The 22,805-nt window shown below is 38.3% G+C and overlaps 2 protein-coding genes across 4 annotated transcripts in view; one reads left to right on the top strand and one right to left on the bottom strand.

The window, feature by feature from the left end:
• eys (eyes shut homolog) overlaps positions 1-5,619 on the top strand; it is a gene marked incomplete at its 5' end in the record, with an annotated part of 227,664 nt that extends 222,045 nt beyond the window's left edge. The window contains 2 exons of the mRNA XM_048203800.1: positions 1,368-1,529; positions 2,730-5,619. Of these exons, the coding sequence (XP_048059757.1) occupies positions 1,368-1,529; positions 2,730-3,916 (1,349 nt within the window). The remainder of the gene's footprint in view (positions 1-1,367; positions 1,530-2,729) is intronic.
• Positions 5,620-6,928: 1,309 nt separating this feature from the next.
• phf3 (PHD finger protein 3) lies at positions 6,929-22,339 on the bottom strand. 3 transcript variants are annotated; one of them, XM_048205725.1, is made up of 16 exons: positions 22,183-22,339; positions 20,651-20,916; positions 20,447-20,566; positions 17,279-18,530; positions 14,743-14,986; positions 13,681-13,723; positions 12,723-12,843; positions 12,436-12,592; positions 12,230-12,346; positions 11,878-12,006; positions 11,637-11,775; positions 10,492-10,681; positions 9,555-9,702; positions 9,383-9,472; positions 9,099-9,294; positions 6,929-9,006 (listed from the first exon to the last, which is right to left on the bottom strand). In XM_048205725.1, the coding sequence occupies exons 2-16, from the start codon at positions 20,889-20,891 to the stop codon at positions 7,394-7,396; spliced, it is 4,800 nt and encodes a 1,599-aa protein (XP_048061682.1). In that variant the 5' UTR covers positions 20,892-20,916; positions 22,183-22,339; the 3' UTR covers positions 6,929-7,393. The 3 variants fall into 3 exon arrangements, with proteins under 3 accessions (XP_048061682.1, XP_048061681.1, XP_048061683.1); XM_048205724.1 differs by having other exon boundaries at positions 22,119-22,286; XM_048205726.1 differs by lacking the exon at positions 22,183-22,339 and adding an exon at positions 21,571-22,074.
• Positions 22,340-22,805: the final 466 nt, after the last annotated feature.

The following is a 22,805-nucleotide window of genomic DNA, read 5'->3' as shown; positions in this document are numbered from 1 at the left end:
CCCCCTCAGCAGCGAGGGCTCTCCGACAGCATGTCCCTCCTTCCTCCTGGGTTTCAGCACCAATGTAACGCAGTTCGTATATACGGGAAGAAGGAGGCAGGAACCGGCGAATGTTTAACAGACTTTAATAATATAAAATAAACCAACAACAAAATGAAAGTAAAATACCGGCAGTCCCTCACGGTCGACTGCCGGCCACACAAACATAATAAAACATAACATAAAATCCAGGCCTGGTCCTCTCTCCTCCTTCTCCTCGTTGTCACTCGCGTCACCAGCCTCGCGCCATTCTCTCATGGCTCTCGCCCCGCCCTGCTCGTCACATAGGGTTAGTTCACTCAAAAATGAAAATTCTATCATTAACTACTCACCCTCTTGTCGTTCCACACCCATAAGACCTTTGTTCATCTTTGGAACACAAATGAAGATCATCTTAATGAAATCTGAGAGGTTTCTGTCCCTCTATTGACAGCCTACGCAACTACCACTTTCAAGCCTCAGAAAGGTAGTAAAGGCATCATAAAAGTAAACCATGTGACCAAGTGGTTTAACCTCAATTTTATGAAGCAACGCAAGTGCGTTGTTTGTGCAAAAAACATCATTTACCAGTTTATTTGCAAAAATATGAATCTCTGGAATGACATGAGGGTGAGTAATTAATGACAGAATTTTAATTTTTGGGTGAACTAACCCTTAAAATAAAGTAGAAAAAGTTTTGTAGAATATGTGAAAGAAAGAAATCTCTTATTCTCAACAAGGCTGCAATTATTTGATGAAAGCACAGTAAAACAGTAATACTGTGAAATAATACAAATTTAACTTTTCTATTTTGATATACTTTAAAAATGTAAGTTATTGCTAAATTTTCAGCAGATATGCTGATTTGGTGCTCCAGAAACATTTCTTATTATCAACGCTGAAATATTAATAATGTTTTTTTCAAGATTCTTTGATGAATAGAAAGTTCAAAAGAACAGCATTTATTTGAAAGAGAAATAGTTGTAACATTATAAATGTCTTTACTCTTACTTTTGTTCAATTTAATGTATCCTTGCTGAATAAAAGTATTAATTTCTTTCAAAGAAATCTTACTCACCCCAAATTTTTGAATGGTAGTGTGTGTGTGTGTGTGTGCGCGTGTGCGCGTGTGTGCGTGTGTGTGTGTGTATATAAATAAAATATATGAAATATATAAAATATATGTATTACAATATAAAAGGATAGTTATACATGAAAATATATATTTGTATATAGCTTTATATTTTAGAGGGAAAAAAATAGATTGTAAAAGGGCACTGCGAAATAAGTTTTGCCTTGAATATGTTAAGACATTTTTATTAAGTTTTTTATTTTTATTTCTTTTCCAGCTGTATCTATCAGTGATCCTTTCTTCAGTGGCAATCAGTCATCTTGGATGTCATTTCCTCCCATCAATATAAGGCACAGAACCCATCTTCAACTGCAGTTTCAAACACTTTCACCAGAGGGCATCCTGTTCTACACTGCACGATACTTGAGCAGTCGGTCTGGTAAGGCAGCATCTTGACTGCTTACATTATGCAAAATTAAAGCATTTAAAGGTGTAATATGTAAGATTTTTGCAGTAAAATATCCAAAAACCACTAGGCCAGTGCTATGTATTTTGTTCACTTGAGTACTTAAAATATCCAAAATGTTTCCAACTATTTGTAAAATCTTGATTTTAACCAAGGCTCCGAGACGTGTGAGGAGTCGCCTGTCAATTGCATCATACTCGCGTTACCCTCGGTTTCCGGTTTTATTTTGTAGAAACCATGGAAACACCAAAGACACTTTAATATTTACATGTTTTAATAGGCAAGGGAACAACTGTTTTGATATATTTATAGACAGAAAACTAATTGTTGTTATATAGCTCAACATGTTTAGTCTTGATTGTTTAAATCTAATTTTCTTTATTTGTTTTTTGTGAGTACCATGCTTTGCCATGCCTCAGAGAAAAACACTATTTTGTGAAGTAGCTAACATAGCATAATCAGATGCAGCTTTATTTTTAGTTACAGTAATACAGCATTTTCTCCATTATACAATGTTTTATTTTTTCAAATTAATTGTATGCCATTTATCAACACAAGCCATCCAGCATTTAATATGATATTCTAAAATCGATCTATCTTACTGCAGTGTGTCTCAAACAAGTGTCTCACAGCAGCCACCGAGCGAACTCAAAGAGTAACGTTGTAACATCATTTTCAACACACTCAAATGTATCTAATATGATAAACAGAGCTGTGTTACCTCATACTCATGACCGGAAAAGCGTAAGCGGCGCCGGTGACTGTGGCATAATAAAAGTTCAGCTGCTCGTGAGGCGTGTGTTGCGCAATCGCTCCAGCTCCTGCTCTGCTTCATACTACAGTAACGTTAATAATCGCATCCATGAACATGATTTCTTCCCGAGTCCAATCCCTATTCTTTTGCACCGACTGTGATGTGAAGACCACATGTCCCCAGATTCCATGCTCAAACTTGCCATCATCAAGCTACGCCTTTGCTTTGAATAGGCCTCCAGCGACTTCTAGCGGACAGAAATCCTACATACTGCACCTTTAAATGTATCTACTATACATATTAAAGTGGTTCGTATGTTCAGAAACCAAATGTGAATAAAACAACAACAGAGATGATTACAGGAGTTTTGTGGTGAACAAAAGACTATGAATTAACATTATTCTCTACCCTCTCCCAAGGTGATTTCCTCAGCATATCCCTGTCAGCTGGATTTGTGCAGCTCCGATATAATCTGGGAAACGAAACTATTGTATTACAGTCTCCAAAAGAGGTCGATGTGACTGGCATGAAGTGGCACACAGTGAAGGCTGGGAGAGAAGGCAACCGTGGCTTCCTCATTCTAGACGATGAAGCCGTGACCAGGAACTCTTCAGAGGGCACGAGCACTCTGGATGTTGGCACAAATATTTTCATTGGGGGCGTGTCTTTCCTGAACACAGTGTCCCCGGATGCGACGGAGAAAGACCCGGTGGGATTCACGGGCGGCATGCGAGAGGTCATAGTTAACGGGCATGACCTTGAGCTTACAGAGACGGGTGCGCTCAACGGAGTCAATGTTGGCGACTGGGACGGGACAGCGTGTGGGTATAAGGTTTGCATGAACGGTGGCTACTGCCATCCAGCGGGTCTTTCTTCATTCAGGTGTATTTGCCCCTCAATGTGGACCGGTTTACGGTGCCAACAGTCCGTTCACTGTGTCAACAATCTTTGTCAACACGGTTCTCTCTGTGTCCATATGTCTGCTTCGTATTCATGTATGTGTTCTTTGGGATGGATTGGGACTTATTGTGACCAAAAAGTTACATTGAGGACTATAAGGTTTATTGGAAACTCGTATTTGAAATACAAGGATCCAAAGTACAACTCTAGGAATCTGATGTATACTGAAGTTTCACTGAATTTTTCCACTTCAGCAGGGGATGGTTTGATTCTTTGGATGGGGAAAGCAGAAAGTGAAGACAATGACCATCTAGCGGTTGGACTGCAGGACGGTTATCTGAAGGTTTCAGTCAATCTTGGTGAGAGAAATGCTGTTCCTCTTGTGTACCAAAGCACTTTCTGCTGTAATCACTGGAATTACCTGTCTATTACTCACAACCGAACTCTCATCCAGGTCTATGTGAATGAGGAAAGAGTCATTTTTGAAGACATTGACCCCTTTGAACAGTATGTAGCGGTAAATTATGGAGGGGTGATTTATTTGGGGGGTTTTGAATTAAATAGAGATGTGGCGTATGTTACATCTGGTGTATTTACTAAAGGGTTTGATGGGAGTATTAAAGATGTTTTCTTGTATCAGGACACCAGAGAGCTGCAGTTTCATCAAAACAGTGAAGGTATCAATGTCTATCAAGGTGATGAGTAGGAATAATTATTGTGATTATTGTTTCTGTTTTGATATTTGATTTTAGGTATTACATCTAGAATAGAATATGCAATGAGTCTTATCAAATACACTAAATGACACAGTGCCAGTTTTCAAGAGGTGAAATCTGTTGTTTATCATTGGCGTGATAAAATGATGCTGTCACAGAGATGTCAGGTTGTAGAAGTGAACCTTTATATAATCAAAAATACTTCAAAACACCCTCCATCTCAAAATCACCATGCATTTGTTGTTTGAATGAACAAAATGAAGAGATGAACACATGATAGCAGGACTGTTACATATTTGTGCCTCTTATTGAAGGTCAGGTTGTTGAATTTTTTGTGGTACGTGTCCAGCTTTGTTGTTTATGCAACAAAAGCCTGTTCACTTTGACTTGATCTACTTTGAATTTAAACAACATGAGTTTTTAAAGGAGGTATTTCTTTTAAATAAATAATGTGGTATACTTTCCAAGGTCTTTTTTTCCTTGCACGTTAGTATTAAGTACTTGTAAAACATTTTACTGTCAATGTCAAAACATGTAACACTTAAAACCACAATAAAGGTACAAAATAGGACTTTAAAATTTCATTTTATTTCAGCAAAGAGCCTGAAGGTCAAACTAAAAGTTTTCGGGCCAGATTTACTAACAGCTCGCACCAGCGCAAACCCTCTTTTGGTGTTAAAAAAACTACTGTCAGGATTTACTAAAAACATGCAGTGAAAAATTAACGCTGAACAGGCGTGGACAGGGTTATCTTTACGGCTGATCTTATTGCATATGCATTTGTAGGAGTTTCCATTTCAGATGCAAAATTTATGGAAGGAGTATTTAAATGAATCACGCAACACAATTTACTAAGGTTTGTGCTAGTCAGTTTACTGGTATTTGTGCCATTATTAAATACCCAAAAAATTCATATCTAGATGCTAATTTGCACTGCTCTTGGTAGATCACGTTGGTCATTATGGAAATGATCTGCTGCATCTGTGTTCTTTAATTTGCGTGTCGTCAGTAGATTACGCACAGAACTTTCCACTACCATCGCCTCTGGAATTGCGCTCACGCTAATTCGCCGTTTAGTAAATCTGGCCCTTATTTTCTAAAAAAAAAAAAAAAATTTTGGTTAGCCTTTCTTTTGTTACCCTGGTGTTAATCTGTTGTCTATAACAAATAAAGTAAATTGAATGAATTGTATTGTGGTTTATGGTGGATACACTTCTGTTTCCCATAATAATCAAATATATAGTATTAATACACTACTGTTCAAAGGTTTGGGGTCAGTAAGAAGTTTTTTTTTAGAAATTAAAGCTTGTAATCATCACAGATTCATTAGAATTATCAAAAGTGACACTAAATACAATGTATTGTTTTAAATAAATGCTGTTCTCAATAATTAGAAATGTTTCTTGAGCAGCAAATCAGCATTAGAATGATTTCTGAAGGATCATGTGACACTGAAGCAGGGACGTGCACAGGAATTTTGAGGGGCAGTTGCTCTGACCTAAAAAAAGGGCACTCCCCTACCAACACCCCCCCTCACGGGCTATATGAAGGACTGAGAATAACCGTGGTATAAGCGGAATAATTGACTCCGCTTCGAGTCGTGACCGAATCACCACCTCAGGTGTGCATTATTTTTCTAATAATTCAACGGCCCGTCGTCAATTATTCCTTACTTGAATCACAGCTTAAATAGTGTTTTGACATCGACAACCCAAGTGCATTTGACCTCAAACTTGCGTCTAGTTAACTTTCTAAAGTAGCAATCGCTTCTCAGGTCGACATTAACACACTGACAAAATTATATTCAGAATTAAAAATATTTTTATACCACTTTTTAATGTGTGATTGAGTAAAGGTTTTCACGAGATACCAACCTTTCGCGAACTTGCTTCCAACACTCGTTCTCATGGAGGGGCTGTGCGCGCGCGAGACGCGAGTATGTGAGAGACGCAGGGAAATGAAATGCAGCTGAACGTTTGCTCTATGAAAGACATTGACAAAGACGAAAACTAAGGACATTTAATCTATACTTTTATTTTATTTTAGTTAGTTTTTTCCAAACACACATTACAGTTTTGGTTAGTTATCGTTTTTTTGTAATGCCTCCTTTTTATTTTTATTTCAGTTAACGGCGATGTTTTTTCCCACCTAGTTTTCGTTTTTTCGTTCGTTTTCGTTAACGATTATAACCTTACTCACCTTTCCGACAACGTTAAGTCGTCTCACCCGACAACCGCGACAATCTCCTTCTAGTGCCGCTCATGCAGGCTCAGCTCAGGTGCCGGTCGCGTGCAGCGCTGCAGCCACGTAAACAGAGTTTGCCCTTCCCCTACTGACTTTCACTTTCGGACGGGTGCCCGAATATGGAAGTGAATGAGGCTGTGCGATTTTATTTATTTATCTAGGCCTACGTGAAATTCTGCATCCATTGTACGATTTTTTTTTTTTTTTTCCTTCCACCTCGGAAGGGCAACTTGAGTCGAGAAGGGCATATGGGCAGTTGCCCGGGCAACCTGAGCAACCCCCCCTGTGCACGTCCCTGCACTGAAGACTGGATTAATGATGCTGAGAATTCAGCTTTGCCATCACAGGAATAAATTACATTTTAAAATATATGAAACTAGAACGGTATATTATTCCTGTTTTTCTGTATTTTTTAAAAATCTAACCCCAAACTTTTGAATGTCAGGGTATGTGTGTGTGTGTGTGTGTGTATATATGTGTGTGTATATATATATATGTATGTATATGTATGTATATATATATATATATATATATATATATATATATATATATATATAAAAAATGCCATTTGTTCCTTTAATGGGACATAATTTCATTTCAGGCAATCCTGCATTTACCCCAAAAGTAGTCTTTTATAATTGCTTTTTTGTTATTGTGAAATACAGTACCTTTTTCTGTGATCTCAGATATTTTTAATTACAGTGCATGACAATAAAAAATGAGCGTGTTTAACAAACAAAGACTTCCATTTCAGTCGCTTTACTAACAATAAAAACATTTTATTATGAACTGTACATAAACACAATGTGCTGAATATGCACATTTCTGTTGTGTGACAAGGCAAAATGTACAAAGAAATACTTGTCACCTGAAACATAGAAAATACTTAAGAAGCCAAATTTAGAAAAATTAAAACTGAAAAATAAAAAGTGAAGCAAAAGAAGCTGTTCTCATCAACCATGGGATGTTGTGTCTCATGGCACTTTGCGTACAACAGTAGTTTAATTTTCTTGACAACCAGCTGCTTGTGAAGACAATGTTAGTGGATCCTTGAATAGCCACGTAGGGAAAATTTACATTTAAAAACAAACAAATATCTTTTAAGATTTTGAAAAGAAATGGTACTAGCTGCTTTTCATACAAAAATCATTTTGCAACTTTATAAATAGTTTTCTTCTACCATGTTACAGATTTAAGGAAGGTGGAGCGATTTGATGCTAAGATCACGAACGCCTGTCTCTCGAGTCCCTCCTGTGTTTCTCATAATCAGAGTCCCGCCTGTGTTTGTCTCTGTCCCGGTAATGGCTGCTGCTGCTGTGGTGCCGTTCTCTCGGTTTCTCGTACCTGTCCTCTTTCGAGCGGCGCTCTTTATGACTGTGACTTCTTTCCCTGTGTTTTTCCCGATCCCTGTCGTAGTGCTTACTTTTGTGATGGTGTCTGTCATAGTGGTCTCTATCTCTACTGTCCTTCCTATAGGTCTCTTCGGAGCGCCTGGACGGCTTGTCGCCCAGGTCGCTGTAAGACTTCTCCGAACTCTTGTCGTCTTTGCTGAGGGGCGAAGAGGTTGGTAAGCTGGACTCGTACGTCAGAGAAGGTGCAGGAATAGTTTGGGGAGGGACGGTTTGAGACCAAGGTGGAGTGAGCATGCGAGGATCGCTTTGAGGGAACATCTGAGGAGGTGGTGGACCAGGAGGAAATGGGAAAGGTGGAGGAACCTGTGGATGAAGGGGTAAGAAAGGTGCAGGATTGGCTGGAGGAGGGTAAAATTGGGGATCAGGTGGACCGGGATGATACGAATGAAAAATGGGTGGACTGTAAACTTTAGGGTTAAAAGAGGTCCTAGGCTGCTTGAGACCTTCGTTCTTCCCAATGGATGAGATTGTGGTGATGGCTTGGATGTCCTCTATGGCTTTGCACTCTTCAGAGGGTTGTGCAGATGGTTGCGGAGTAACTTTCTGCTGAGACTTTTCTGAATTATTTTCCGACTGTTGCGGTTTTAACTCCGTAGGTTCAGCTGATGAAGACACTCTCTTTAAAATACCAAGAGGAGATGTTTTTAAAGCCTTGGTGGGACTTGATACAATTTCATTTTTGGGGACAGAGCAAGAAGCATCAGTAACAGAATCTGTCGATACAGCTGATGAAGTGGTTTCGCTTGTTTCTTGAGTAGCTGGTGCAACTGTGCTGCCAGACTCGGTCTCCTCTTTGGGTTTAGCGGTCGCGAGAGAGGAAAGGAAACTCTCTGTTGAAACATCTGCAGGTTTGTCACTCAGAGAAAGTACAACTCCACTCTCTTTCTTTTCTGTGCTGGTCTCCAGGCTCACGCTGGATGGCACCTGTTCTGTTTTAACAGCTTTGGAGTCTTTTTTCTTGATAACGAAGCGGTCAAGTCGAGGAGCACTGGCTGTAGGTTTAGGATGGATTGCTGCATGATTTTCATTGTCGACTGTTGGAGTTTTGGACTCTGGTGTTGTAGAGTCACTCTTCACATTGTCGCTTGAGGATGATGCCGAGTTTCCGGGCAACTTTAGCACACCGGGAAGAAAGCGCAAAGAAACATTCTCTTCCGTCTCCGTATCCAATATCGGTTCTTCAACGACTGACTTAATTAAGTCCGCAGTGTCTTTTTTCCGTGTGCTCCCAGGACCGCTGTTAAAACTTCGCTCCACATCTTGAGCCACAGGAGCTTTCTGTGTGTAGTCGACCTGAGATTTGCTTTCTGCCAAGAAACTTGGAGCTTCACTGACATCGCTTGGCAGGATTACCCCGAAGTCCCTTTTCAGTCTCTGGCGGATGACCAATCCAAGAAGAACATTCGGACGATTGGTCTCCAGTCCTACAATGTGGATCATTTTGATTAATATCAAAGATTCTGTTGCAAAAATAATTATACAGATCCTACAAATGAACCTGCAAAGAAAGTCTTACCTGGACCATCAAACGGAACAATCTGGTGAGGAATTTTTTCTGTGGAGCCGAGAGGAATGAGATACATGTCTTTAACTTGTTTGCGGTTGTTGGCAACAACGCCGTATCTTCTACGGCTGCTAAAATAAGCGTACAACAAAGTGTATGAGATCTCATCTTCTTCTGTGTCGGGGGTGAAGCGAATAACACAAATTTCCTGGGGAATAAACATTTAAAAGTCACAAATAGCTCATTCAAATGGTCAAATGCAGGATATGACAAATCAAAGGATAAATCATTCCCACCTTTGTGCCAGAAGCACGAATTTTCTCGACATAGTCCCAGACTATTTGAGGGGAAATTCGTCCACCTACTTGGATGTTGTCCGGCAAATCCTGCAAATTTTGATATGCTTCAAATACAACAGTTCAAATGTGAGACTCGCATATTTAGGATGCATTTCAAAATGTCACTTACCTGTGTTAGGTGGTCCAGTATTCCAGAGACAGGATAAGCTTTTGTTAGAAACCTCGCCACAGCTGGCATATCAACAAAGCCGCCCCACAGACTCTCCAAGTTGCTGAGGAAAGTAGCTGTATCTTCTTTGCTACTCAGACCATCTGACCTATTAAAGTAAATAAATCAAAAAGCAACAATTTTTTTAAATGTCATTTGAAGTCTTGTTTTCTAAACATGGTATTGCTTGAAAGTCATTTGCTTAAAGGTCCCGTTTTTCGTGGTTTTTTGAAGCTTTGATTGTGTTTATAGTGTGCAATATAACGTGTTCATGTTTCGCGTGTAAAAAAACACAGTATTTTTCACATAATTTACTTATCTGTATACCACTGTTTCCACTGTCATAAAAACGGGCTGATGACTTCCTTGTTCTATGAAGTCCCTCCTTCAGAAATACGTAACGAGTTCTGATTGTGCCAGCGGTTCCTGTGTTGTGATTCGACAGCAGCTTAGCGAACCTTGCCCAGAAAGGTCACGCCTCTTACCATAACGTGGAGATGCACGCGCTCAGTGTTATTGTAAACATGTCTTTAATTTTACCCTATCAATTTGAGCCGGAATCAGACCCGGTGATTGGACTGCGGGATGAAAATAACAGCGTTTCGACGACATGGCGACAAACACACTCTACAAACGCAACTCATGTGTATTCCTGTGGGCGGAGGTTAGTCAAAAAACTGTTTTAGTGACGTCATTAAAGAAGGAAGTAGAGGGATGTAGTCCAAACTGGCCGTTCGATGTAGGCGACTTCTGTTAAATAAAATATCTCGCTTGGCATTGAACTTTGAGCTTTAAAATTTTACAGATTTTATTTATACTCTAACAACAACATTACACACTAACTAAAGTTTGAAACATGGGATCACGAAGAACGGGACCTTTAAATCAGAAATCTTACCTGGATTCAGGCAAAAAGTTGAGAAGGCCTTCTTCCATGGCTCTTAAAGACAGATCGTCCATCAGTGCTGATGTAGGTGTTGTTGAGGAGTGCTGAGATTCGTCCGTCGCACTAGACTGCCTCCTCACAACTGTTGTAGCCACCTTTACCACCTTTGTAGCGGCTTCCTCTGTAGGTGGAGCCATGCGACCTTCACAGAAACATCCAAAAAATGTTTAAAGAATCACTTCAAGAACTTGAAGTTCACTGTATTATTAAAACATTATGTAACTTAAAAATACTAATAACTACTAATTCTGAAGACATTTGCAACTTTGAGTTAAGAAGTTTATTTTTAACAAGGTTTTAAGGATTAGTTCACTTCAACATAAAAATTACACCATTTACTCACCCTCAAGCCATCCTAGCTTCCAACCAAACTGCTATACGGATTCTACTTGCGTCTAAAGCGTAACTTCCACACCACATATCACGCAGGACGTTGTTTAGTGCGTCATGGCGTAGTGCAAGTTACGCTTTAGACGCAAGTAGAATCCGTAAGGCAGCTTAGTTCGGAAGCTAGTTATTTTACTTTATAACATGTTAAATATGGATATTTTTCTTACACAAACACATCACTTCGCTTCAGAAGGCCTTTATTAACCCCCTGGAGCCGTGTGGAGTACGTTTCGTTTATGATGGATGGATGGATGCACTTTCTTGAACTTCAAACACTTTGGTCTTCCATTATAAAGCTGGGATGCGTCAGGATATTTATTAATATAACTCTGATTGTGTTCATCAGAAATAAGAAAGTCATATACACCTAGGATGGCTTGAGGGTGAATAAAGCTTGGGGTAACTTTCATTTGAAAATGAACTGATCTTTTATGTACTTCAACAATTAAGACTGTGCATGTTAAAAGACACAAACACTTGTTAATTTTACATGCAATTTCTTAATAGACTTAATTTTTCAGACTTTGTTTTTTTTTTTGTTTTTTTTTAATGCAAAAAAGCTTTAAGTACACCTAAGGGGATTTTGTTTTTTATTTAGTATGATTTAGCTCCTTTAACTCTTCACAATAACTATAAACGTAAGAAAAAAAAGTTTATTGTAAGTTTAATTTCAGTTTAATGTAAGAACTTTAATGTAATGGTTTTACCTGTGCAGATTTTGCAGTTGAGGTCAAATAGATGAGACTTGTGCAAGTTGGTGGTATCTATAGATTTCTTGGGACTGTCAGCTTTAGTCTCGGGTGGTTTTTCTTCAGGCACTTCCGCAGCTTTCGGCACAGGCTCTGGCTGAAGATGTGGCAGGAAAATTTAGAAGGCAATTTTCTTTTTCCTTCTTGGAAAATATAACAAAGCTGCTAAGAATGGAGCATAAAATGCCCCAAATCTCACCTCAGCCTCTATGGCCTCTGGTGCCTTGGCAGGCTCCTGATTCTCAATTTCAATTTCCCCTTTATGGGTGATTTTAGTAATGGGGCGTCTCTCTACTTCTCTCTGTTCTTTCTCGATCATTTCAATTGTCTGCCAACAGAAAGATTTATAAGTCAACAATCAATATAAATCAACATACAAAACTGCCAATTAAATGACTTTTCTGATGGACAAATATATCCTGCTGAAAATACTCTGCATAGTTCACTTCAGCCAGAAAGTTAAACACTTTGCAAATGCCATTTTATGCTGTCTACCAAAACCTAAATTGTGATATTTTGGAAAAGCAACAGAGATATAATGTTTTACTAACATGTCGATTTTCTCTTTGTCTCCAAGCAGCCAGTTCCTTAGAGGCCAGCTCTTCTGCAGTCATACGCACCAAATCAGCAGGGGAAACTTCTCCCTTGAGTACTCGCTTGAATAACACCTGCAAAATAACATTTCTTTTCATTAACACAACATTAGATTTTCCTAGAAATACTTTCAGTGAAAATAGGTTGCACAAAAAACACTTACATTATTTTTTGCATCTTTCAGGTTGAAAGTCAAACTTCTGTATTTATTTTTGTATTTGCTATCAACACCCTGAAAGAGAGCAAAAAGCTCCTTCTCTGTCCTTCTGGCCAACTCAGCAGGCTTGTCCAATGAAATCTTCAAGTCAGACTCCTTCAGTCTGTAAGATGAGAGGATAAAGTTGGAACAACTTAACATTACACACATAATATAAACAAGGGGTAGACGGTTATAAGGAAAAGCTATCGACTGACTTTAATGGCAATCTACCAAAAATCACATTCACACACCGTTTCAAGAGAATCTCCTCCAGTGAGTCCCGAACACTTCGCCTGATTTGTCCAGTGGATGGTTTCTTTGAGCTTACATGAGATATTTTAACTTTCTTCGCCTCATGCTTCACATTTGGTCCTGTAAAAATTTCATCTCAAAATTATTACTGGTAATAATTTACAATTAATTATGATACTTTAAAATTGATTATTCAATTTTAAAGATTATTCTTTAAAATTGAAATTATTCATTTAAAAATATTTTTCTTAAAAAACTAACATTAAAGGATTAGTTCACTTTCAAATTAAAATTTCCTGATAATTTACTCACCACCATGTCATCCAAGATGTTTGTCTTTCTTTTTTCAGTCGAAAATAAATTAAGGTTTTCTCTTCTTCTTCTTTATTAGAATTTCGGCAGTATAGACGCTGCTAAGTGTATTACTGCCCTCCACATGTCAAATTTGAACTAATTGTTATATTCAATAAGCTAGTGCAAGTATATAACAATTAGTTCAAACTTTGACCTGTGGAGGGCAGTAATACAAGTGTAGAAGCGTCTACACTGCCGGAATTCTAATAGAGAAGAAGAAGAAGAAGAAGAAGAGGAGGGCTAGTTCAAGATGAGCATTTATGGTATACAATTAATTTTTTTAGAAAATGACTGATCATTTCTCTAGATAAGACCCTTATTCCTCGTCTGGGATCACGTAGAGCCCTTTGAAGCTGCAATGAAACTGTAATTTTGACCTTCATCTGTTTGAAGTCCGTTGAAGTCCACTATAAGGAGAATAATCCTGGAATGTTTTCATCAAAAACCTTAATTTCTTTTTGACTGAAGAAAGAAAGATAAACATCTTGGATGTCATGGGGGTAAGTAAATTATCAGGAAATTTTATTTTGAAAGTGGAGTAATCCTTTAATAACTTTTTTTTTTTTAAGGGTGTATAAAAATTACTGATGAAAATATCCATACCCCTTGGCATTGAATCTTCTGAGGGTCGTCTTTCTCCCACGTCCTACATAACACAAAAATAGTTTAAAAAATAAATAAATAAAAATACTACAATACTGTACAATGCCATATGAGGAAAACAAATTTAAGTGGCCATATCAGTGGTACTTGCAGATTTGTACATGAGTGTGTAACACACCTGTCCATGTGAACACACCTGTGAGGAACCGTTCACCTACAATGAGTGAAAAGCTAACTAACCCCTTTACACCCACGTGTAAAAAAAATATAGAGAAGCAGATATACAAACCCTTTTAAAGAAAGCAGGTGGCTACCACACAAATCAAAAGCTAAATCAGAAAGGACAGAACAAAATATGACTTTGTAAATCTGCCACAAGCAACCATCAAATATTTAAATGATCCAAAGAACAACTTGTTTTTTCTCTAGATTGATATTGGACAAATCAGATTCTATGTTTCTTCTAATTAAAGGGGTCACATCATACATTTTTGTTAATTTTTTCCCCTTGAGGTCCAATTATGCTTTTGAAGATTTTTTGTGCCAGAGTTTCCATTAGCACAAACTCAATTCCTTTCATTCTCTTTGGTTTATCTGATTTGAGGCAATTACACGATATTGTTAATTTGACGACTGTTTCAGGCACAAATTCACAAATTCTTATACGGTTAAAAGGGAAGAGTAATTATACATTAACGTCTATACCAGGGGTGGTGAACGTCGGTCCTGGAGAGCCACAGTTTTGCTTTAACCCTACTCAAACACACCTGAACAAAGCTAATCAAGGTCTGAAGGGTTACTAGAAAGCTACAGGCAGGTGAGTTTTTATCAGGGTTGGAGCTGAACACTGCAGGAACGGTATTCACCACCCCTGGTCTATACTTTAATGCATGTCAATTACATAAGGCTTTATAAGTAAAAATAAAAGAACTTAAAGCTTCTTACTTCATAAGAACTTCCTACAACTCTTGATTTTTATGATGACAAATGCATACATTTTTATTAACTACGCATGTAATCATTATGCTTTGCAGTCTAGTACTGGATGACTTGTTTGCTTACTTTTCGGAAGGGTCGTATTCCACCTGCGGTGACCGACTGCTGGGGTCTCTGTTTTTGTTTAGCAGATAACTTATCGTCTGACTGCTCTGTGGCCTGGACACCGGTTTTCCCGTCCTCTTCAGCACAGCACTTCAAGCACACATACTCCTGGTCCTCCTTTTCCATCTGCTGAACTTTAGCCAGATCCAGACCCACACAATCCCCATGAAACCAGTCATCGCAGCGGCCGCAGCCCACCATGAACCTATTCAAACAGAAAGAGTTGATGAAACTCACAGGTCTGTCTGCAGCCCATCACTTTGAGCAAATACACACAGATCTAAAGTGAGGCTTTTCTCTCATAATTTAAATTTCAAAGAGGCATGCATTAATATTAAAATTCTGTCCAATACTGATAAGCCAATAATTGTTATTTTCTGATATTAACTCTATATTTTATCTAAATATATAAAACACTAAAATCAATTGTTTTAAATTGCCCCATTATGCTTTTTTTGAATATTACCTTTCATGCGGTGTGTAATACAGCTGTTTGTGAATGTGAAAGATCTGCAAAGTTTTAAAGATCAAAGTGCACGACAAATAAAGTTATTGTCTCCTAAAAGAAAGAATCGATTCTGAACTGCTGAAACGAGCCGTCCGTCATTCCAGTCCTACTTCATGCATGGACCTATTAGGTTTGTAACAAATGTGCATAATGCCAGCCTATTGTCTTCATTGGCTGCCCGTGAACAATATCTACTCTGACCTGCTCTCCAACACTGTAGTTGTAGCTGAGGCCTGAAAGAGTTTGTTTTTTGTTTTCTCCATATGTCGAGAAGATGCTGTTTTCAGCATTGCGAATCCACTTTGCATGCACTGCGAAAGGATGAGGACTCGCGCTGGAATTATTCTCAGCGAAGCATGGCTCTGTGATCAGTAGTAGATGCTGCTCCATCTGAAAGCCAGAGGGCGCTCTCATGCAGAAAATCCAAATATGCCCCACAGATGTAGGAAATAACGCATGTCATTCCAGCAAATCCCTATGGCCGTCATACTATTGCTGTAGCTGAATAAACAAAAGATTGAAACACTTTGATTAAACACACGACTACGACAATATATGGTTTAACTGGGTTCTTCAAGCCTTCGAGTATTTTCATGATACTAAAGTATATTTATACTTCAGTGTTAATCGACATAGTATTCTATACAGTGATAAAGGCTATGAAAAAATATGTTGTGTGCCTTATTCTGTGTGAGAAACAACATCTCACAGACGGATGCTCGCTGTGCTTTTTTTTTTTTTAAATGGAGCAGCATTTACTAATGATCACAGAGCTGTGCTTCACTGACAAGCTGCGCATTCAAAATAAATGCCTTTGCAATTTCATAATCGCACTTAGCCTAATCGATTTAAGCGCAATTTCATGTTAATTGCGACTTATTATGCAGCCCTAGGTAAAACTGAATTCGCATTCAACATTCGCATTTCTTACATGCGCTGTAAGAGGTAGACCATTCACAACAGACTGGGCCACCTGACCAATCAGAGCAGAGGAGGCTCTGGAAAAGGGGAGTTTAGAGAGACTGAATCTTCTAAACGAACCATTTTCAGACTCTTTAAGAAATGGGGTGATGTGCAATGTGAAAATTAAAGTGTTTTTTGACCTTGGCTGCATGTAAACCTATTGTAAGAGACCTTGTAGGAGACCCTTAAAAAAACAAAATTAGAAACATTTAAAACAGCATATGGGCACTTTAAATATTGCAACCAGTTTAAGCACCACAACATTCTAGAAGTATAACGATACCCTCATGTCATCGTTCGATACATATCACGATACTGAACTCACAATACAATATTTTTGCGATACTCCAAGAAGTATGGTAAAAGGTTAACAAAAAATGTACTATTGATTAAAATGCTACATTTGGTATTACATATGGGGTGGAAATAAATAAGCTTGGACTTGGTGCTGGTAACCCAATGCACATCACAATGGTGACACCAGAATAAAAATATTCATGATTCTGAAGCTGAGAATACAGAATTATTTTAGACGAATATGTTTGCACTTTGTCACTGACTAGATATTAAAAATTATTTAGGCCACACTTTTAACTGGTAGCATAAGACATTTGGCATTATCAGGACCCATAAATTACATTATATACAGTAGTTTAGTGTAGTACTGTGACTAAAACTCTGTAATTTTAATTTTGTCTGAACCATACAGATTGTCACTATCCGTATCCACGATACATATTGTTGCATTTTTGTATTGTGATATATTGTGACAATATATTGTTACACCCCTATAATATACAGTATGAAAAATGGATATTCATTTTGAGATTATATTTAACAGGGTTATTAATTAGCATTTTTAAAGATTAACTTTAAAGTTAACTTTCAGGGTTTTGATGATGGCAAAGGTGATCTATATGTAAAAATATGAAAAATGAGCAAGCAAACTTGAATATCAATAAAACAATATAAAAAAGGATTGATTTATGATCATGAGAATGAATTTAGAAATAAAACTCAACATACCTGTTGTTGTGAGGTTTCTTGCATAATCCACAGTGTTTGCTGGGGTCCCACACAGTCTCGCTTTCAGGAGGAGGTTCACCCTCGGCTTCCTTCTTCACCACAGGGGCATTATCAGGGATAAACAGCTGCGGCTCCTCTATTGAGATACTCCTAGAGTTTCTGCTCTTGTGTCTTTGCTGGATCTTCTCTGCCTTCTTGATCTTGACCTTCTCCTGCTCCTCATCCCCTTGGCTGTTTGTCACAGGTGGGTTTGTTTTGTTTACCGGAGTGGGAGGATTTTGTGGCTTTTTCAGAGGGTGCGGAGACTGCACTGACTTGACACCAGGGCCAGAAACAGACGAAGGTTTTCGACTGATTGTCGGGGACACCGGGACAGACGGACTTGTGGTTTGATGCGCAGGATGTCCATCCTGAAGTTTCTGTATTTTTGAGGCTGACTTAGGAGCGAGTGGCTCGCCTGGGCGTTTCAAGCCCACCTTACCAGGCTTCCCCTTTTGACTCTCTGGTTGGCTCGTATGTATTTTTTTGTCTCTGGGATGTCTGGATACTTTCTGTAAGAGCCCTGGCCTGGTGAGATGAGACGGTTTGTTTTTGGCAGCAGACAGAGCCTGTTTGTGTTTCAGAAGCTTTTTGACTGCAGGCTGAACCGCTGTGCCGTTCTTGTTCCCCTTTTTGTGTGCGCTTAGCTTTTGGGTATTGATTTGGTCGTTTATTTTGGTGTCTCCAGGTGTGGCATTGTTCATACTGGGCTTGAGCGACATGGTGCTGTTAGTGTCTTGTACTTCATTGGGGTTCACATACGGCCCAAAATCCATAGGCATGTCATCGCTAGCGGGCTGGCCAACACTCACTTCCCCAACAACCTCCTGTGTGGAATTATCAAGTTCTTGTGCAACTTCATCTTGATTTTGTCCCAAATCAAGTGCGAGGCCATCAGCAGTGATGCCGTCCTCTTGGAAGCCCAAAGACTGAAGGTCGCTCGTGCTAAATGATCCAAATGCATGCGACGGTCCAGGAAGCAGTTCGATTTTATAGCCCCCTACAGTAACAGTTAATCGGCGTAACACAACAACTGGATTCATTGAGGAGTCAACCTCATGGATTCCAAAACGACGACTAAGCAGAGCTTCCCTTTTTTCAGCAAGGCTTTTATCTCCATCCGAGTTTCCACTACATGTCGACTCCTGTTCGTTGCTCTCGGCTGCTTTTCGTGCAGGACCGGGGCGCCTGCCTTTGACTCGACCGCGGCTTGCTGAAAGAGAAAAACGGTTTCAATACACTCGTAGCAGCAAAACAGAACAGATGAGCAGTCAAAGAGACAGCAAATAGGCAAAAATATTGGTTTCAGGAATACTTTTAAGCCCAATAAACTCTCAGCCATTACTGATATCCCAATACAGCAGATTTCTGAACATATCTAAAGATGCCAAAAGGAGGGTGCCAAAATTTACAGTAATAAATATTTTTTATTAAAAACATTTGTCTTTTTTTGGGCAAATGGTCGCTCGTGGCATACAGTGAAAAGCAATATTTATTTTACATGTATCGCCACATAGAGGTCTTCTAATGGTTTTCCACTTAAGTAAAAGTTACTAAAAGACAGAGAAACTTCGGAAGAGTCCCCTATAAAGAACCATTTAAAACAGATTTAATTTTAAAAAGTAAATAAATTTATATAAATAAAAATCTTTTTAAGTTGACATAAATAGACATTTAAATATTTGTTATTGTAAGCATGAATGAAATAATAATAGTGCTGTCAATCGATTAAAAAAAAAATAATCACACATTTTTTCTGTAATTAATTATGATTGATCACGATTAAAAGCATTGGAGTTTTTAATATTGTACTAATTTCACTGTTACTCTCCAAATTAATGTAGAAACAGCTTAAAGACAGTATATTTTAATTATTTGTTTAATGGCGTCTTTTTATGAATGAAGGCCAGTATCACTGATATTAATACTGGTACTTATATCTCTATGAAATTGATTTTTTTTAAACATTATAGATATTTAATATTATAGCATAACTGAAAGCTATACATTTTGATATCTATTAGGCTTTGAAACCATAACTTCATTTAAGTGAACTTAAAACAGTCTTCACATAAGCCCATTATATAAATGTCGTATTTATCTAACAGGTAAGAAATATCCTACAGAAATGTAATAGTTATCAAACACTTTACAGTCTTCACTGCATAAATAATAAATTAAATATAGATTTACCCTTATTAAAGCTTCAATTTTCTCTGTTACCTTTGTTCTTTGACTAACATTAATAACAGACATCACAGCAACTGGTTTATTAGGCTGCTGTCACTTTAAGAGCTGCCGCTGCCGAACGTGACGCGGATCTGACGTGGATCTCATTATCTCACAACTCTTTAAGTTAATTTAAAGAGTTTAAGACTGCTTTTATGAGGATATACTCGACAAAATGGGCATTTTGGCACAATTCTGTTTGCACAAGCATGAAAGAGAACTTGATACTGGCACGTGCCTTTCTGTGCTCACAAGTTGTGTGTGTCACACAGACATGATATTCACAGACAGCGTGTTCTCGTTTGTCTTGTAGCGCTTGAATGGTTTAAAAGCATTTGCCTGAATAAAAGCATGATCATATAATGCAGGGGTGGGGAACGTTGATCCTGGAGGGCCATTGTCCTGCAGAGTTTAGCTCCAACCCTGAAAAAAAAAAAAAAACTCACCTGCCTGTAACTTTAGTAATCCTGAAGACCTTGATTAGCTTCAGGTGTGTTTAATTAGGGTTGGAGCTGAACTCTGCAGGACAATGGCCCTCCAGGATCAACGTTCCCCACCCCTGATATAATGTAACGCTCGCCAAATTATGACAGAAAAAAAACAGATGCTGAATTAATTGCGTTAAATATTTTTAACGGGTTAAACTGAAAAAAAATTTAATCGCATCTGTTAATTTTAACAGCACTAAATAGTAAATTGCTAAATAATTTTAAATAGCATTTTTTAAAAGCTTTTGCTAATTACTTTATTTACCAATAGAGTAAAATATATATGGATAGTTGTGAACAACCAATGTACTTAGGGTTCATTTTGAACTACTGCAAGCTGATTCAGCAGATTCAAAGCAATCCGAATAAATTCACCCAGTTATGTCCCTTTTTCCCCTTAAGTTACATGCACCTGTTTGTCGTCTCTGTAGAGGACCTGCATGTCTCCTGCCCCGTGAGAAGCTGGACTGACTGTGTTCTCCATCAGACTGACTCTGACTAACACCTGCTGCTGTCATGTCGTGATCTGCATCTGCAAAACACACGGTCGAAGGAGTTAATTGCAAACTTTTTTGTTAATTAAACAACAAACAGTCTTCAAAAGCAACTACTGTACCTGCTGAGCTACCAAGCTTAAAATTGACATCTTCATTTTCTAAAAGATGAAACTGGGCACTAGCAGATCCAAACATGGGATCTTTGTCACTGAGCATGTTCTTCAGTGAATCTTCAGGGTGACCCTGACCGGTTTCAAACTCATCACTTGCTTCACATTCCAGGTTCTGTCCGAGAAGTAAGGAATCATCCAACTGGTCACTGGGAACCAGATGATTGAATGGACCACCAACTATATCCATGAATGCCTGCACTGTACGGTTTGCTCTGGAAGAGTTAAACAGTTAAGAATTATAAATGTATCTTTATCACTGCATAACCTTCCAAGTTGTACTATTTTGACAAATAAGTTAACGTACGCTTTCTACGGTACTCTTTTTTTTTTTCTTTTTTTTTTTTTTTTTTTTTTTTTTTTAAAAAGGCACAATCCCATAGTTTCCCCTACTTTATAAAATGTGGCATGTTTGGCATTCAAGTAAAACCTTAACACAAATGTAAAGGCCAGGGCTAGTTGTCACAGGGGCTGTATCTCAGTAACTACAAGTCCAAAGTCCAATTGCACAAATGTTTGTTTACTCTAAGCACTAGTAAGCAGTAGTTTTGTATGTTGATTTAAACCTAGTTTCTTGCATTAAAATTTGTGAAATAGAATTACAAGTTTATATTATATATAATTAAGAAATATATATTTTTCTTTAATAAACCTATATTTGTGTAGACTTAAAGTATGTGCTTATACAGACTTTATATACAGATATCTTCACTGGAGTAAAAAGTAAAGTGTGACAACTAGCCCCGCTCTCCCCTTCTTGTAATAACCACAGAACTACTTGTCAATAGATTAGAACAGTAAGCAAAGGCATCAGGTGTCAAGCTGGTAAAGTGCATTACAGAATACAAACACTTTATAGTCAAACTCACTGCAAGAGTCCCTTTCATTTGCTTCATGTCTTAAACCTGTTAAAGTCTTCTTAACATGCACTCAGAGTAGACTGGTGAGGGCCACTGGTGTTTTTATTTTGGCTAAAGATCGGTTCACGTGCACAGACAGCTAGCGCATGCGGCCTTGAACAGCTCACACACTGTTCGGCCCTCTATAAACAGAGAAGACCGCTTTAAGAAGCAGCTTCAGCTTGTGCAAAAGATGCATTCGTCGTTTAAGCAACGAACGACATTGAAAAGCCTCACAAAACAAACACACCACCAAACGCTTCCGTGAGCACCAGGGGCCTTAGCAACCAGTCTTAGTGTATCTCACGCGCTTTCCGCAATGAATTAAACTGACTTTTATCAACAACATTAGTTTATATGCACCCTAAGCGTGCATATAAAGTTAGCGGCACAAACGAGGCGGTTTTTGCACAAACTCGTCTCGAGCTGGAGTTGCGTCGCGTGCAAGAAGGCCTCGCGCTGAACGAACGAAGCGCGTGCACGCCCACTCCGCGCGGGATGCAAGATAAAACACTCACCGCGTTTGTCACTGTGATCGAAGAGCCAGCGCATAATGGGAGAAGGAATAGTATTATCGCTTACGGTGTAGGGACGCCATATGGGTTGCTGTTGTCGTTAATGCCACAACCTTTTCCGCTTGAGAACTGCGGTGGGACACAAGTAGTACTTCCTGTTGACCCTCTGAGCCAGCAAACAACTGGTGATGTGCAGCATCTGCCGGCAGGGGGCAGTGTGGTTTAGCTCTAGTCAGTCCCAGTTTTTTACTGGCATTGCAGAAGCTACAGTGTATGGTTTTGCAGAAGATAGAGAATGAATAAAGATTATATTAATAATAATAATAATAATAATAATAATAATAATAAAGTTAATACGTGAAAATGAAAGATATAAACAAACAAATATTAGCTACAGAAAGACAAACAAAGAAATGCAATTAATTTATTTTCTTTTTAATTATTACGTTTTTGTTGGTTTTAAAGATATTCACATGCGTGGACATTTTAGGAGACGAATACTAACAACATGGTTCGTATATTTCCCGCCTATTATTTATATTCATATTTAATTTTATACTATCCCATGTACCTTCAGTATGTATCTGATTATCTTTTAGAAAATTAAATGACAAAATACATTGCAGAACTCTCAAGTACAATATATATATGTTTCGAAGTGGATTTCCATTCTGCAATTTTTAGCTACTT

The sequence above is a fragment of the Megalobrama amblycephala genome, linkage group LG10, assembly GCF_018812025.1.
Source record: "Megalobrama amblycephala isolate DHTTF-2021 linkage group LG10, ASM1881202v1, whole genome shotgun sequence".
In the NCBI taxonomy this organism is placed as follows: Eukaryota; Metazoa; Chordata; class Actinopteri; order Cypriniformes; family Xenocyprididae; genus Megalobrama; species Megalobrama amblycephala.
This window is presented reverse-complemented; position numbering and strand designations above follow the sequence as displayed.

Bases quoted from the DNA above. Each gene is read 5' to 3' on its own strand.
- phf3 (XM_048205725.1), bottom strand. From the start codon at position 20,891: ATGGATATAGTTGGTGGTCCATTCAATCATCTGGTTCCCAGTGACCAG. The intron at 20,567-20,650 runs GTACAGTAGTTG...TGTGTTTTGCAG, and splicing joins TAAGCTTGGTAGCTCAGCAG to ATGCAGATCACGACATGACA. The intron at 9,007-9,098 runs GTAAGACTTTCT...TCCACATTGTAG, and splicing joins TGTTCCGTTTGATGGTCCAG to GACTGGAGACCAATCGTCCG.